This window comes from Pogoniulus pusillus, chromosome 2 (assembly GCF_015220805.1).
Source record: "Pogoniulus pusillus isolate bPogPus1 chromosome 2, bPogPus1.pri, whole genome shotgun sequence".
Classification (NCBI taxonomy): Eukaryota; Metazoa; Chordata; class Aves; order Piciformes; family Lybiidae; genus Pogoniulus; species Pogoniulus pusillus.
Genome location: NC_087265.1, coordinates 46,914,980 through 46,932,959, shown reverse-complemented (window position 1 = coordinate 46,932,959; position 17,980 = coordinate 46,914,980). Strand labels below are relative to the sequence as shown.

General features: G+C 40.8%; 1 protein-coding gene across 1 annotated transcript in view; it reads right to left on the bottom strand.

Annotated features, from left to right (window-relative positions):
* The window catches only part of FAP (fibroblast activation protein alpha), a 48,681-nt gene that overhangs the window by 20,166 nt on the left and 10,535 nt on the right, over positions 1-17,980 (bottom strand). Inside the window, exons 5-16 of the mRNA XM_064167543.1 lie at positions 15,322-15,416; positions 15,099-15,173; positions 14,846-14,898; positions 13,680-13,752; positions 11,221-11,341; positions 9,746-9,900; positions 6,514-6,617; positions 6,051-6,186; positions 3,647-3,691; positions 2,231-2,335; positions 1,258-1,328; positions 631-684 (exon numbers count right to left, since the gene is read on the bottom strand). Of these exons, the coding sequence (XP_064023613.1) occupies positions 631-684; positions 1,258-1,328; positions 2,231-2,335; positions 3,647-3,691; positions 6,051-6,186; positions 6,514-6,617; positions 9,746-9,900; positions 11,221-11,341; positions 13,680-13,752; positions 14,846-14,898; positions 15,099-15,173; positions 15,322-15,416 (1,087 nt within the window). The remainder of the gene's footprint in view (positions 1-630; positions 685-1,257; positions 1,329-2,230; positions 2,336-3,646; positions 3,692-6,050; positions 6,187-6,513; positions 6,618-9,745; positions 9,901-11,220; positions 11,342-13,679; positions 13,753-14,845; positions 14,899-15,098; positions 15,174-15,321; positions 15,417-17,980) is intronic.

Sequence of the window (17,980 nt, the reverse complement as noted above, 5' to 3'; positions counted from 1 at the left end):
TAGGCTTTGTGTTCCAGGCTCCTCACCAGCTTTGTTGCCCTTCTCTGGACATGTTCCAGCACCTCAACACCTCTCTTGAATTGAGGAGCCCAGAACTGGACACAGAGCAAGCCCACATGGGATTGAAAATGAGGTACGAGCTAGGTATTTCTTAGACAGGCTAGATAAAAGTCAATGAATGACCTCCCTTGTCCTGCTGGCCACACTGTTCTTGTTACTGGCCACGATGCCATTGGTTCTCTGGGCCACCTGGGCACACTGCTGCCTCATCTTCAGCCTATTATGTACCAGTACTCCCAGGTCCCTTTCTTCCTGACTGCTCTCCAGCCACTCTGTCTCCAGCCTGTAGTGCTGCTTGGGGTTGTTGTGGCCAAAGTGCAGAACCCTCTGCCCTCTGCCCACCTATCCAGCCTGTCCAGGTCCCTCTGCAAGGCTCTCCTACCCTCCAACAGATCCACTTAGCTTGGTGTCACCTGCAAACATACTGGTCTTGGACTCAATCCCCTGGTCCTCATCAATAAAGATACTGAACAGGACTGGGCCCAGCACTGATCCTTGGGAGACGCCACTAGTGACTGGCTGCCAACTGTATCACCCTAGTATCATTAAGATAATGTTCATAACACTTACTTGTAAATATTTCTTCTTCCTGGATAGCCTTCAAATTCATTGCTTGAATAGAAACTGTAAATGAATTTCTATGTTAATAAATAATCCATAAAGTGATGACCTATGAACCAACATCAAGATGAAAAGCTGCCTTGGAAGTTAACACTCTGAGATTTCTGTGTGTGGTGCAAGAGTGAGCTTATATACCTTTCATCTTAGTAAATCCTTGCTCAAACTCTGATTAGATGACAAAGAAACTATATGAGTTTTATCTTCTCATGAGCTCATCACTCCAATTATAAAAGCTATACCTACATATGTAGTAAGCTGAATGATATAAAAGGGGAAGTAAATGTGAACTGTCTGAGGGTTAACCACGTAATTAAATTTAAGTATTTCTAAATCAGCCTCTCTAAAATGGATGACAGAAAATAGAAAAATCAGGGCAATTTGCAAACCACCTCTCATAAGCACAACCAAGTTTGCAAACCTGTGCAGTGCCTTTGCATGCAAATTTGTTGTGGATGTCTTCAGATACAAACCAAATTATTCCTAGTTCTAACTCGATGAGTTAATAAATAGCATTCAAACAATTAGATGTTGCTTTTACTGACAACACTCAAACATGCTTTTCTCCATGATACTTACATTGCATCATTTGTTACTCTAAAAATGTAAATTGCTTCCCATTCTCCACTTGTGATTTGGATTGCATTCTCCTGTGAAGCATGACATATAAGTTACTGAATAGGGCAGAATCGCTTCAGGAACTTACAGTAGATCATAGAATCAGTCAGGTTTGGAAGGGAGCACAAGGATCAGCCAGTTCCAACCCCCCCTGCCATGGGCAAGGACACCCTACCCTAGAGCAGGCTGCACACAGCCTCATCCAGCCTGGCCTTAAACACCTCCAGGGATTAGACCTCAACCACCTCCCTGGGCAACCAATTCCAGGGTCTCACCACTCTCATGGTGAAACATAATAATAGAGATTTTATGATTCCATGATAAAAACTACAGACCAGATCTACTTTAAAGTTACCTGAACCCATCAGATACAAGACATAAATCCATCCATACTTAATACTTCTCAGTTCCCTGTAGGTAGTCCAAGAGTTGATAGGTAGTTTATGCAAATCCTAAGCTGCTGTCAAACAAAAGGCCTACTCAGGTTTTTTTGTGTGACTACTACAGGGTTAGACATACTCATTTTTTTCTGTTGAGGAAAGGACTAGTGTAGGCTTTGGATGAGGCTTCTGGTCAATAGAGCAGGTCTCACCAACACCAAACAGAGACTGGCACTTTCCATCTTAATTATAAATAGTTTTGGGGGCTTGAAAAGTTACTTCTTAGTGCTCCTCATCTTCTACTACAGTTATGTAGAAGAGATGGCAAAGACTTTAGTCTTTGATAGCAGCATCTCACCTCTATCTCCAAGTGAGCTTTGAGGTCACTTCCAACCTAAACCATTCCATGATTCTATTGCTATAGGGATAGGTTGGACTGGATGATCTTGGAGGTCTCTTCCAACCTGGTTGATTCTATGATTCTATATGTATTCTACATATATATACATTATATATATATATATATATAATGCAAAACACTTTGCTTGACTTACCACAGAGCCATTGATGTAATGAATATGCTTATAACCATTCTTGTCACTAAAAATTTTGTAGTATGAACTGCCATCTGATGTAAAATATGGTGTAGAAACAAAGAACTGAAACAGTGGAAGAAAAATGGTAGGTGAGTAGAACTGTCCAAGCTGTTTAGTAGATTACAGTGCACACACTAAAAGTAACAAGACTGTTTAACCAGTTCAGGTAAGACACAAGGGTTTATCTGTGACATTCAGTCTTCTGGTCAGTACACGTGCTAGTTTGAAGCTAGCTAGAATATTATGGTGAGAAGAATTAAACTATAGGCTACGAAAAGGAAACGATGGTGATGTCTACTGCACTCATAGGCTTGCTGAGATGGATAAGAACAAGAACATAAACACAGGTAGCAGAGTTGCTCTCTGGGCTCTGGGGCTGCATGAACTCTCTCTAACCTAACAGTCTGTGTGACTAATCCTTCTGCTTCCTCTCTGTCTAATCTTAACAGTCTGTGTGACTAATCCTTCTGCTTCCTAATCCTCTTGGCTGACCCTCCAAACTCACCTTGAATGTAAGGCAAAGTCTGGGGTAGAGGAGTGGGAAGAAGGTGGAAGAGTGGTTGAGAGCCCCTCCTGGGGACTCAGGTTTCTGGGAGGGCTGTTGTGTTTCTGTATTGCTTTTTAACTTGTATGTTTCTGTCTCTAGCTGTATAGATTGTAAATATCTGCTTGTGTATTGTGCTAAGCTGTAAGTACAAACCTTCATTCAATTTCCAGATCGACTGAGTCTAGTTTGAGCGATTTTCTTAAGTGTGAGGGGATGGGTAACAACCAAACCAGCACAACACATCACAATTTTTAATCTGTTATGTCAGATTTCTTAAAATTATTATATTGACACCTCAAGCACCTCACAATATGTGCAGCACTTGTTCTGAATGGACAGCTTTTGTTTTTCCATGGCTATGGTATGACTGAGCTTACCTCTTGACCCAATGACCAGAGGAATTTTACATCTATTCTTTGCCTCCACAACACTTCTAAGAATTGCACTGCAGTATGAATCTACCTCTTCTCATGACTTCCCCCACTTCAGTACAGTGTCTAAAGGAATGACCAGAGGATTTTACATCTATTCTTTGCCTCCAGAACACTTCTAAGAATTGCATTGCACTATGAACCTACCTCTTTTCATGACTTCCCCCACTTCAGTACAGTGTCTAGGATTTGGAAAAGGAATCAGAAGAAGTTTTTGAACTCAGAAAGCACATAGATATTGTGCTTGGCACAGCATTGTAAGTTTCAGTGCAACAGGTTTAAGCATTAGCATTTTATGACTCAGAATGGTGCTTCATGTTTCAAAACACTGCTGTGAAGAGGCAGTAAGCTGTAGTTTTTCATTAAATCAAAACAGATTACAAGAAGAACACCTACTCCGCCTGCCCATCCTGTTTGACTCTCTTCTATGTGCTGCTGATTCTGAAAAACAAAAGCAAACATATACTTAAGAAGAGCAAATTGATGGACATTAAACATCTTCAGATAAAAAAAATTCTGTAGCTGCCTGTAAAAGAGTATTTTAAGACACTTGCTATGAAGGATCAGGGACTTGAAGGTTGCCTGAGGTAAATAATATCACTGTATTAATACCAGTATCCTCCTGGAGAAGCTGAATGCTCATGGCTTGGATAGGCAGTTGGGTAAAAAACTGGCTGAGTGTCTGGGCCCAGAGAGTTGTGGTGAATGGAGTTAAATCCAGCTGGCTACAAGTGGTGTTCCCTAGGGTTCAGTGCTGGGATCAGTTCTCTTTAATATCTTCATTAATGATCTGGATGATGGAATTGAGTGCAGCCCCAGTAAGTTTGCAGATGACACTAAAATGGGTGGGAGATTGATGTGGTTGATGGTAGAAAGACTATTCAAAGAGGTTGGGACAGGCTGGGTCGATGGGCTGAAGTCAGTTTTATGAGGCTTAACAAGACCAAGTGCTGGGTGCAGCACTTGGGCCACAACAACCCATGCAACACTGCAGGCTTGGGGCAGATTGGGTGGAAAGCTGTGCAGCAGAAAAGGATTTTAGGGTGCTGGATGATATCTGTATGAACATGAGGCAGCAATGTGCTCACATGGAAAAAAGGCAAACAGCATCCTAATCTGTATTGAGAATGGCCAGCTGGAGTAAGGAAAGGATTATGACCTGGTACTCTGCACTAGTGAGGCTGCACCTTGAGTCCTGTGTTCAGTTTTGGGCCCTGTGATATGAGACATTGAGGTGCTGGAGCATGTCCAGAGAAGGGCAATGAAACTGGTGAAGGGTATAGAGTCTTATGAGGAGAGGCTGAGGGAACTGGGATTGTTTTGCCTGGAAAAGAGGAGGTTGAGAAAAGACCTCATTACTTTCTTCTGCAACCACCAGAAGAGAGGTGGCAGTGAAGTGGGGGTAGGCCTCTTCTTCCTAATATCTGGTGATAGTGAGAGGGAATGGCCTGAAACTGTGCCAGGGGAAGTTTAGATTGTCTATTACAAACAATTTATTAACAGAAAGAACAGTCCTCCCAACCTATTTTTCCTTCTGTAAGTAAAGGCTCAGACCTTGATGGCATATTGAATGAGGCTATATTTACCTTCTTTCATTAGAATAGTCCTACTGACTTCTATGGGATTTTCTGTGCCTATTATTTACAGAATTTAACTGAAGAACTGGCATCCTTATAGGAAATCCCAATTTCACAAACATATGCCTCCTTCCTACTCACAGGAATAGCCACACTAAAGTCATATTAGTTTCTATGGGCTATGCACATGGGCAAGTGGTGAGCATTTTAACACTTTTAAGGACATTTTGTAGATTGTATTTTGTTACTATCCTCAAGTAGATAAAGCCTAGCATATTTATTGTACCTTAGATCCTGATATAATCTGAAATCAACAAGAGAACTATTTTTGCCAATGGAAATGTACAGAGATATACTTTCTAACTGCAAATAGAGCTAATGCAGCACTCCCATCTGTTCACACTCCTTCAATTGGCCATTTGTGCAAACTTTAATGTGATAAAAGCATTGTATCATTGGATAAATATAGAATTAGAGAAACGTCAGTAGTGACTCCATAAATAAGGTTTCATGGAGAAATGCAATTAAACAAGGATCATGAACACAGTCCTGCAAGACTTTAATTGTTCTGGTCTGGTTCCAGCAAATCAATTAGGCACATACTTAATTTTAAACACATAAAAAGGCCTATTGAAGAGAATAAAACTGCTTACATGCTTAAAGTTAAGATCGTATTGAAGTACTTTGGTGGATTGCAGTAGAATTCTAGAACCCCTGATTTTTTTTCCTTTATTTTGTTATTAAAATGTTAGTTACATGGAGAGGAGTTACTCCTCCAAGAGGAGGCTCTGAGGTGACCTTATTGTGGCCTCTCAGCATCTCAAGGGGGCCTACAAAAAAGCAGGGGAAGGACTTTTCAGGATATCAGGGAGTGACAGGATTAGGGGGAATGGAGCGTAGCTGGAGATGGGTAGGTTCAGGCTGGACATTAGGAGGTTCTTCAGCATGAGAGTGGTGACAGCCTGGAATGGGTTGCCCAGGCAGGTGGTTGAGGCCCCATCCCTGGAGGCGTTTAAGGCCAGCCTGATCTAGGGTAAGGTGTCCCTGCCCATGGCAGGGGGTTGGACCTAGATGATCCTTGTGGTCCCTTCCAACCCTGACTACGATTGATAAGGTTGAATCTACTGCTGCAAGTAAATCAGAGCAACCTGTGCGTGCCCAGTGAGTGTTAAAATAGCTATGCAGATGTGATTAGCAAATACTAACTTCAGGAGTGTTCTTACCTTTGGACAGTCCCATGTATTTGAATATTTGTTGAAATCACAAATAGCTAAGACTGAAAAATTCTGGATTCTCTTTAGCCACTGCACACAGATGCGACTATCTGTTACCCAAGTAAGCCAAGTAAAATAGTGATCACTAAAAAAAAATAAAGAAGAGAAAAAAAACTAAAGAAATAGTGGTTATTAAAGAACAGAAGTATAGAAGCATTGCTATAAATTGTATTCCTCTGTGGAAACAACAGGAAAACTTCCACTGTCACAGGGATTTTTGTTTTGTCTTTGCAACACTGTATCATATGGACAGATAGAATAAAAAGACAACATCTTTAGTTTCTGATCCATTTAGTAGATGAATATGGCACTCCACTGTCAGAAACAAAAAAATAATTAAGAGGTTCAAGCACTTCAAATAAATAGACAAAACCTTTCAAAAATAAAGAGAAGATATTTGAGGGCATACTACCTGGATGCTATGGCTGCAGGAACTGGCACCTCCTTAGGACCAAACACTTCAAAATGAGTGGTGTCTACAATAAACACTTTAACAGTTGGATTTTTAGCCCCAGCCTTTGAAAAAAACAGAATAAAATGAAACAAAACAAAATGAAACAAAACAACAACAGCAACAAACAAACAGAAGTAAATCAAATAAGTTTCTGAACAATTCAGATTAAGGAAAACTATGTTTTTCTGCAGGAGAGAATATGTATCTATATAGTATAAAACATGTATTCATAGAATCCTAGAATCAACCAGGTTGGAAGAGACCTCCAAGATCATCCAGTCCAACCTAGCACCCAGCCCTAAGGATATACACCTATAGATACATAGCACAATATATGTATTCATAGACTCACAGAATCAACCAGGTTGGAAGAGACCTCCAAGCTCATCCAGTCCAACCTAGCACCCAGCCCTAAGGATATACACCTATAGATACATAGCACAATATATGTATTCATAGACTCACAGAATCAACCAGGTTGGAAGAAACCTCCAAGATCATCCAGTCCAACCTAGCACCTAGCCCTAAGTATATATATCTATATAGTACAAAATATGTATTCATAGAGTCAACCAGGTTGGAAGCGACCTCCAAGATCATCTAGTCCAACCTAGCACCCAGCCCTAAGGATATATCTATATAGCACAAAATAGGTATTCATAGAATCAGTCAGGTTGGAAGAAACCTTCAAGATCATCCAGTCCGACTTATCACTCAGCCCTATCCAACCAACTAGACCATGGCACTAAGTGCCTCATCCAGGCTTTTCAGTTGAGTACAATAGGGAAAACATGGTCTTACGAGTAATCAGAGTGACAATGCAGCACTAATACATTACTTAACTTTTCATTATTTCACATATAAAGAAATCTTTTAAAGAGTCAAATTTAGTGCCTCTCCATGCAGAAGATGTGCTTGATAGGAACGAGCATTCTATTTGTAGTGTGGATCTTTGCAGCATGCTTACTGTGGCATAAAAAATACATCCTGGCCTGGATCAGGAACAGTGTGGCTAGTAGGACAAGGGAGGTTATTTTTCCCCTGTACTCAGCACTGGTCAGGACACACCTTGAATACTGTGTCCAGTTCTGGGCTACTCAATTCAAGAGAGATGTTGAGGTGCTGGAAGGTGTCCAGAGAAGGATGGCAAAACTGGTGAGGGGCCTGGAACACAAACCCTCTGAGAAGAGGCTGAGGGAGCTGGGGTCGTTTAGCCTGGAGAAGAGGATGCTCAGGGCAGACCTCATTGCTCTCTACAGCTACCTGAAAGGAGGTTGTAGCCAGGTGGTGGTTGGTCTCTTCTGCCAGGCAACCAGCAACAGAACAAGGGGACACAGTCTCAGGTTGTGCTGGGGGAAGCATAGGCTGCATGTTAGGAGGAAGCTCTTCCCAGAGAGAGTGATTGGTATTAGAATGGGCTGCCCAGGGAGGTGGTGGAGTCACTGTCCCTGGAGGTGTTCAAGTAAAGACTGGATGAGGCACTTAGTGCCATGGTCTGGTTGACTGGTTAGGGCTGGGTGCTAGGTTGGACTGGCTGATCTTGGAGGTCACTTCCAACCTGGTTGATTCTATGTTTCTATGAATATACTCACATGATTACAAGTGCTCTCTGACATCCCAGCTGTGAAATAAAATGTTTTAGCTTCAGTTGATTTCATGCTTGCTTATTAATTGCATACATTATTAGTTTTTTAATTCATTTCCATGTGTGGTCTAAACTATCCAGCTTCCCTTTAGAAGTGTAACCCAGCCAACAGGTGAGCAGCTTCTTAAGATACGTTAGCATGATCACTTGCAATCATATGAACATGACAGGAATCACAAGAGCTCTCTAATATGTGCTGAAAAAATGCCAACCCAAAACCTTCTTGCCTTAGATCTGGCACTTGAAAGCAGTTCAAATCCAAAGAGATCAAAAAGCACTCTGAAGTGTGGAAATAAACTGAAGCTGTCATAGCCTTTATCTTTCAAAATAAGAACTGTCTCCTAATTCATTTACTGTAATAAGGAAATGAGAACTGCATGCTTAACACATTCCTATGAGTAAACTGAATTGAAAAAACAACAAGGCTAGATCACACAAGCAAGCACTTTGGAACATACTTTTGACTCCCACGGGCAATTCCATTTACTACACTGATATAAAAGTATCTACAGTTTAAGATGTACTTATACATTCTCAGGACATAGCCTCAGCTTAAATTTTTTTCACTAATTTAGGCCACAATCATAGAATCAACCAGGTTGGAAGAGACCTTCAACATCATCCAGCTCAACCCATCACCCAGCCCTATCCAATCAACTAGACAATGGCACTAAGTGCCTCATCCAGGCTTTACTTGAACACTTCCAGGGACAGCAACTCCACCACCTTCCTGGGCAGCCCATTCCAATGCCAATCACTCTCTCTGGCAAGAACTTCTTCCTAACATCCAGCCTAGACCTCCCCCGGCACACCTTGAGGCTGTGTCCCCTTGTTCTGTTGCTGGTGGCCTGGGTGTCCTGGGTTAGGGTGGATCCCTCTCCCAGTAGAATAAACTCACCACAAGACAGATTTTTTTCTTGGAAAGTCAGGGGAAAATGAAATAGTATTTCTTATAGTTTAAATATAACAGGATAAGGAGAAATAAACTACTAGAAAAAAATACTAATCTTAATGAAGATGGGAAGGGGTCAAGCGGTGGCAAAGCAGCAGCACCCAAAACAGCAGCAGGGGCAGATAGCAATGGGCGCAGCTGAAGCAGCAGAAGCCAGCAAGGGGAAAGTACAAGCTGTGCTTCCAGACATAGAGCTCTCAATGCTCCAATGAAATGATATTGACTTATCCATTGTTGCCATTATATGGCCTATCCCTAGAATGTTCACCTCTCCTCTATGCCTGAGCTAGAAACGTAGCTCAAATGGCCACACCGGGAGAAGAGACTGACCCCCACCTGGCTACAGCCTCCCTTCAGGTAGCTGTAGACAGCAATAAGCTCTGCCCTGAGCCTCCTCTTCTGCAGGCTGCACACCCCCAGCTCCCTCAGCCTCTCCTCACAGGGCTGTGCTCCAGGCTTCTCATCAGCTTTGCCACCCTTTTCCAGACACATGGATTTTACTACTGTAACACAACCATTTTTAAAGCACAGATTATTTTACCATTGTCATAATTTCTCAACAGAAAGGAAGTCAAAGTAATGGTAAAACATACCTTTGGGTATGGGATAATTATTTTCCTAGGATACTGGTCCTCACCAAAATAGGAATATTCAATGACTGGTATATTGGAATCATTAAATTGTACATATGCTAAATATTTTCCACTTGGAGACCACCACAGTGCATATTTTGTTGCTAGCATTTCCTCTGAGGGAAAAAAGAACACATTTAGAGTAATCTATGACTGTAGTTCACAACCTATTTTAGCATTCTACTCTCAGCAACTCAGATATGTAGAGTGCTACTAAATATAAAATCCTAGAATCAACCAGGTTGCAAAAGACCTCCAAGATCATCCAGTTCAACCTATCCCACAGCCCTATCTGATCAACTAGACTATGGCACTAAGTGTTTCCTTGAACACCTCCACCACCTCCTTGGGTAGCCCATTTCATCTGAGCTTTGAAATTCTTAAGGCCTCTCAAAACTGGCACACAGATCCCATTTAAGTCTCTTGAGTTTCGGCTGTGTGCATGTGTTGCTTGGGTTTGTTTTAAACCAAACTGCAACATTTTCACCAAAATTCAAATTTCCATTAAATCTTAATTCCCAACCACTGCCTGTGCAGAAGAAGGAAGCCAAATCTGTAAAGTTTTGATAAAGCTTCACTAACAAAAGACTCAGGATTTTGGTTATACATTATGAACCTCAGCCAGCATGGGTTTAGGAAGGGCAGGTCCTGCCTGACCAACCTAACCTCCTTTTATGATCAGGTTACCTGCCTGGTGAATGTGGGGCAGGCTGTGGATGTAGTCTACTTGGACTTCAGCAAAGCCTTTGACACTGTCTGCCACAACAAGCTCCTAGCCAAGCTGGCAGCTCGTGGCTTGGACAGCTTCACTCTGTGCTGGGTTAGGAATTGGCTGGAGGGCTGAGCCCAAAGAGTGGTGGTGAATGGTGCCACATCTAGTTGGCAGCTGTCACTAGCGGTGTTCCCCAGGGGTCAGTGCTGGGCCCAATCCTGTTCAACATTATTGATGATCTGGACAAGGGGACTGAGTACAGCATCAGTAAGTTTGCAGATGACACCAAGCTAGGAGCAGCTGTGGAGATGGTGGAAGGTAGGAGAGCCCTGCAGAGGGACCTGGACAGGCTGGATGGGTGGGCAGAGGCCAGTGGGATGAGATTGAACAAGGCCAAGTGCAGGGTTCTGCACTTTGACCACAACAACCTCAAGCAGCACTACAGGCTGGGGCCAGAGTGGTTGGAGAGCAGCCAGGAAGAAAGGGACCTGGGGGTACTGGTAGAGAGTAGGCTGGATGACCTTGGAGGTCTCTTCCAACCTGGTTTATTCTATTCTAACACAAAATGCAGTCATTTCATAGCAAATAAAATATGAAAACTAAGTAATCTACAGGGCTCTAAAAGTAATGCATCATCACAGATATTTTAGAATGGATTGTAAGAAACAGGTCATCTAAATGAAACACTTAACAGGTTACTTGTTGCTTTTCAAGATTTACTTACCTTCATAGACCCAGTCAGGAATCCCATTAAATATTTCATTCTGTTTTCCATCAGAAGTTATTTTAATTGGTGCCTCTCTTGGACTTTGTTTCAAATAGATGTTATTCTGATATACATACACCTAAATACAGGAAAGTACTTCTTGGGAATATAGGCATTAATAATAGGGGTTAGACTGTTCTGCAGTCAGTGCTGTTATGTTATATCAACTAGCAGAAGATCAGGAATACAAAATGGGAACTAAATGCTAAGCTAGAAGGCCTTGCAAATGCTACAAAAGTAGGTACATCAGTAAAAAAATTATACATTGCAGACCAACTTCCATGTTCAACTATGTTAAACTAAATCCTGAACAACTCTTTGCTTTTAATAGACTCAGAGGATTCTGTGGCTAGCTTTGATGTGAAAGATCATGAAAAAAATGTTGTGGAATCTCATTCATTTTTAAAGAGATTCTCAGACAGTGTGTTTCGTGACTTTGCCTTCTGGTTCCACCAAAATTAGAAGATTAAAAATAACCCCACCACCAAGAAAAAACCAAACCAACAACAAGACTAAACCCAAAATAATTGGATTTTTCTAAACCTGTCAAAAAGCCTAGGTGATGTGAAATGAGATTTTAAAAAGAGTTTTGCTCTGTCTGGGCTGGTTTCACAGGATCATAGGATATTAGGGGTTGGAAGAGACCCAAGGAGATCATTGAGTCCAACTCCCCTGCCAGAGCAGGACAATCCTAACACAGATCACAGAGGAACACATCCAGACAAGTCTTGAAAGGCTCCAGAGAAGGAGACTCCACAACTTCTCTGGGAAGCCTATTCCAGTGCTCTGCGACCCTTACAGTAAAGAAGTTCTTGCTTGTGTTGAGGCAGAACTTCTTTTGCTGCAATTTACACCCATTGCTCCTGTCCCAGGGAGCAGTGAGCAGAGCCTGTCCCCCCACTTCTGGCAGCCTTCAGATACTTATAAACATTTATCAAATCCCCTCTAAGTCTTCTCTTTCCCAGGTTTGTTGCTTTCAAGTAAATTAGTTACCAAAAGAGAGTACTTGCAAGAAATTCTTGCAGGCTTTGGTTATCTCTAAGTTTCAACCAAATGAATGGAAATGTACTTAAGAAACCAGAACCAGAACCATCACTTTCTTAGACAATCATGCCTTTTAAAGCTCTAAGCATTTGTCAGCATCACTCCAACATTTTAACTGCTTTGTGCTTTAGAGCTAAAAACAACTCCTGAAATTCTCAGATACAAGAATTACTGCATGAAAACATCACAGATTATGACTACTAGAAAGATAGGAAACTATCTTCACTATGATCTGTCTTCAGAATTCTTGATAAAGAACATAACAAAATTTAATTGAGAGAACTCTAACACTCTCTTAGAAAAAAAATCCTACTAAATTGGTCATAGATATTTAGCATGTTCCCTTAATATTATCACATTTGTAATTTTTACCCTTCACAAACACTGTGTCAGTACTAAATAGCTAAAAAAACAAACCTCACTATTATTGGGCTGATGCTTTGGAACAAAGAATTAAAAAAACACATTAAAACCTACAGTTTAAACATTCTAAGCTATAAATCATATTACTGTATGTAATAAGCCTATTACAATTAGTGAGAAATACATACTTGGCTATCAAGTAGCCCTTAAAAAAGAAGAAAATACTGATTTTGGTAAGAAGAATCTGGCAGCCATGTCCTATAGTAAAATGATTTTACATATTGCATCTCTAAATCTCCACATTAAACTCCACAGCACTTTTTGATGGGAAACAGATTGTTTTTCAGGCCTTGAAACTACATCTAATCCCATAGACAATTATGCTGCTCAGTTCTTTCTTTGATGGGAAACACATTTCAGGCCTTGGAACTACATTTGATCCTATAGACAATTATGCTGCTCCGTTCTTTATTTGATGGGAAACACATTTCAGGCATTGAAATTATATTTAATCCCATAGACAATTATGCTGCTCAGTTCTTTATTTGATGGGAAACACATTTCAGGCCTTGAAACTACATTTAATCCCATAGACAATTATGCTGTTCAGGTCTTTATTTGATGGGAAACACATTTCAGGCCTTGAAATTATATTTAATCCCATAGACAATTATGCTGCTCAGGTCTTTATTTGATGGGAAACACATTTCAGGCCTTGAAACTACATTTAATCCCATAGACAATTATGCTGCTCAGTGCTTTATAAGATAGTGATAGTAATCTGAAACGTGTAATGTAGCTAAGAACACAGATTCTTCTATTGAGACACAGATAAGTTAAACTTTAAGAAGCAAAAACTGTTCCCTCTGTCATTTTTGCTCACAACCAAGGTTAATACACACAACCCTATCAAAAATATGGCCTAAGAAAATAATAATAATCAAAAGCAAATACATAGCTTCTAGCAACACAAATCAAAATCATTCTAGTGCTTCGTTGTCTTTACTGACCAATTTGTGTCCAACAGGTGACCAGGATATGTACTGTATTTTATGTGGAAGCTGATTTTCTGTTACAAAACCACTAAAAAAAGGAAAGAGGTTGAGATGGCTTTTTATGCAAAGTGCAAGTGAATTGTTATACTGTACATTCATAGAAAATTCATGAAGAGCTAACGTTTTTTAGGAGCTTATGGGTTTTTTGAGCAGTGCAAAATGAAGGCAGGCAGGGAGACATGCATTAATGTGATGGTGTGCACCACTGCTGGTAAAGGCTTGAAATGCAATTTTTGGAGACCATCCACCAGCCTAAGAAGAAAACTTTATGTCTTTATAATCATTGCATAAGCATCTACAGTTATGTACCCTATCTGCAGCCTGCATTGCAGATTGAGCAAGTCACTGGGAAACGTGAACTGAGGATATATAGCATGCTGAGCCAAGCCTAATAGCAGCAGTTACAACTTTGGTTAAGGATCACAACCCACTTGCAGTACTTCTCTGTTCATATTAGCTTGCAGGAATTATTTCCTGTCACCTTGAGCCAACAATTTGTCAAGAATGGAGCAGCTCAGTGCATTCCCTGTTGGTCAGAACTAAGAAGCACTTTGTCATGCTGCTACATATGGCGTAAGAAGGTGACTAGGGAGGCAGATGCTTCCAAGTTTGGTGGAAAAAGAAGTGGTATAGGGAAGATTCTGGGAAACAGACCATTTGCCATGACAGAAGCTGTAAAGCTTTGAGGAATTCAGGATGGACTGTTACAAGATCACTGGAGTACTAAAGGACACATGAGATCAGATCAACCATAAAAAGGATGAACTAGACAAGAGTAGGGCATAGAGACATCAGGTCTGACAGTGGAGTGGACTCAGATAGCCAAGATTAAGTGGAAGAAAATTATGCAAAGAAGGAAAAAAAAGGTAAGAATTTTGAGCAGTTAAAGTTTTAGAGCATGAAACATAAATCAGTCCAGATACCTGGATGAGTAGATGGAAAGACTGTTTAATTTTCTTAGAAGCCATTTTTTTTAGCAAGCAAACAACTAAGCTGACAGATTGAAGTAAAAGCAAAGCAGGGTGTTAGCCACATTACTAAAGGCTTTTCCAGTGGAAATGCTTGTTAGCAGATCACTAGAGTCATTCACCATGGCTCTCTGTAAGAGTATCATGCCTTACCCATATATGAGGTCATAAATGTGGTATGATGCTGTATAAGAGTATCTCCACAGCTGCAAAATTTAATCAAAGAAATAATATTATTAACTTGGAAAAAAAAGAGTCTAATTAAAAAATAATCAGCTGCCTTTTCACAGCCTACTCCTTTCTCAAGAAAGCACCCAGAAACATTTATCTATGGAAACCACAATCAAAAAAAAAAAGCACTACATGAAAACAAACAACCCATTAAGTGGTATATTAAAATAATTACCTTTGAATAATTGCTTTCCAGAGCTATGAAATATTTGTCTGATGATAACACATAATTTGAAGCATTAACTTGTTTCTGAAAGATTAAGAAGGAGATTAAATTCTAGTAAAAAAAACTTTTAAATTAGGATTTATGAGTTGAGCTTTAATCCACTAACTTTTAAATTGGCACTTGAAACAGAACTGCACTTTACTGCCTTTTTATCAACTGAAAAGATACATACCAGTGTGCTGTTAGTCATGATGGTAGTTGGGTAGTTCATGTCAACATTGTAAAGAACAATATCATCTTCTGCAGACTGATGAAGATATTCATTATCTTTATAAACAAGATAAAAGGGCTGTTACCTTGCACAGAAGACACTACAAAACAGATGTGTTTATCAATGTACTCACATTCTTGTCAATGAATAGATTTTGAACAAGTATCTTTTGGCAGGTATATATAAAAATGGGTTTGTTCCAATGATTCCAAAGTATAGATTTGTCAACAAACCATCTTCAGGGTTCTTGAGTTCTACACACTGCACACAGAATCAGCTAGTTTATGATTAAATAACACATTTTCTTCTCAGTAATGTCTGAGCAAGAACAGCAGAGTTGTTAGAAAGTCAGCATCACAATGTAGAGTTCTAAAAGGAAACAGCCAAAATCTGTGTTTGCAATGTCACCACACCAGTTTCATTTGTGCAAACTCTGCAGGTAACAGCAATACCACATCACTGACATACAGAAAGAATACTGCCCTCACATAGGTCCCACAAAATGAGATGTAATTCCATGAAGTGGATAATGGAATTTAAGCCTGCCCATGCTCAAGACCTGAGTTACAGTTTGGTACAGCATGAAGATCAGAATTTTAGTTTCACATCATTATTTTAACTGCCATAAACAGAAATGAAGAATTTCATACTTGGTGCAGCTAAGGAGAGAGACTTTAATAGTTTAAAAGCAGCCTGAAGCATTGTATAAGGTATTAATTTCTAGGAAATCTTATCAGGGCATAGATCTTTTGAGTACACTTCTATGAGCCCAGAGGGCCAATCTGGGCCAGCAGGTCGAGGGAGGTGATTCTCCCCCTCTTCTCTGCTCTGCTGAGACCTCACTTGGAGTACTGCATCCAGTTTTGGAGCCCCTATTACAAGAGGGATGTGGAGATGCTGGAGCGTGTCCAAAAAAGGGCCAGGAGGATGCTCAGAGGGCTGCAGCAGCTCCCAGGTGACCTTCTTGTGGCTTTCCAGGATCTGAAGGGGGCCTACAAGAGATCTGGGGAGGGACTTTTTAGGCTCTCAGGGAGTGACAGGACTAGGGGGAAAGGAGCAAAGCTGGAGATGGGGAGATTCAGAGTGGATGTGAGGAGGATGTTGTTCAGCACGAGAGTGGTGAGAGCTTGGACTGGGTTACCCAAGAAGGTGGCTGAGGCCAGGCTGGATGAGGCTGTGTGCAGCCTGATCTAGGGTAGGGTGTCCCTGCCCATGGCAGGGGAGTTTAGAACTAGATGATCCTTGTGGTCCCTACCAACCACGAGTGACTCTGATTCTGTGATTTGTGTAACAGCATTTGTCGTGTTGCCAGAAACTCTTAGGAAGAGACACTGAATTTTAACTCATTGCTTCTGAAGAAAAGTAGGTGTATGGAATGCTGCAGACATAAAGATGGAATCTGTGGCATGACTTTTGCATAAGCTTTGTAAATATCAAGTGGAAAGGTAAGTCCAAATTAGAAAGACAAAGGGAAGCAGAATATTAGGTTTAGGTGATATGATGCCTACATACCCAAGACATTCAGAAAGAAGGCCAACAAATTATTATATCACACAAGTTATGGCAACATACTTCAAACTGCTAATTGTAAAACTTGAAATGCTAGTAGTGATGTCCTGGGAGGCTTCAGTTCAGTTCTAAAATTGTGGGTTAAAATTAACTTAGCAAGAATTCCACATGAATAGTCACCATGTTTCTCATCTCTAACCTGAACACAGTAGATAAAATAGGAGTGGCAACAGTGTGTGTGTGTGTGCTAGAATGTAATTCAATCTGACTCAAGCCTTTTGGGGCTGCTGCAACTCCATGATAAACAAGACTAGTATTTCAGCCACATACAGACACGTCATAGAATTATAGAATAGAATCAACTAGGTTGGAAGAGGCCTCCAACATCATCCAGTTCAACCTAGCACCCAGCCCTAGCCAGTCAACTACACCATGGCACTAAGTGCCTCATCCAGGCTTTGCTGCAACACCTCCAGGGAGGGCAACTCCACCACCTCCCTGGGCAGCCCATTCCAATCCAATGCCAATCACTCTCTCTGCCAACAACTTCCTCCTAACATCCAGCCTAGACCTCCCCCACCACAACTTGAGACTGTGTCCCCCTGTTCTCCGGGAGAAGAGAACAACTCCCACCTGGCTACAACCTCCCTTCAGGTAGTTGTAGACAGCAGCAATTAACTTCTACCTTAAGGAACTTGCTTAGAAACTCTGCCTTATTTTCTATGCAATGTATTGGAAGTTGTGAACTCCAGCAGTGTCAGCACTTCCTTAAATGAGGTAAGAACCATTGGGCTCACTGCAGAGCTAGGTACTACATAAAATAAAGAATGGGAAGTTAGGATACCTCAATTATCATGAATGGCAAATGAAAAAGTGCTGCAACAAACACAAAGAAAATGGAGATTGCTTAAGAAATGACTGACACTGCCATATTTCTTTCACTTGCTGCAAAGAATATGACAGCAAAAGGAAGAAAACATTGAAAGCCTCTGTAAAATTACAGTTTATATTTGACTGAAACATGTTCTGTTGAAATATCAACTACCTGAAATTTCTAGAATGACTGACAGAAGAGTAAATTTCAACCATAAGTTTTGACTAGCAGGTTGTT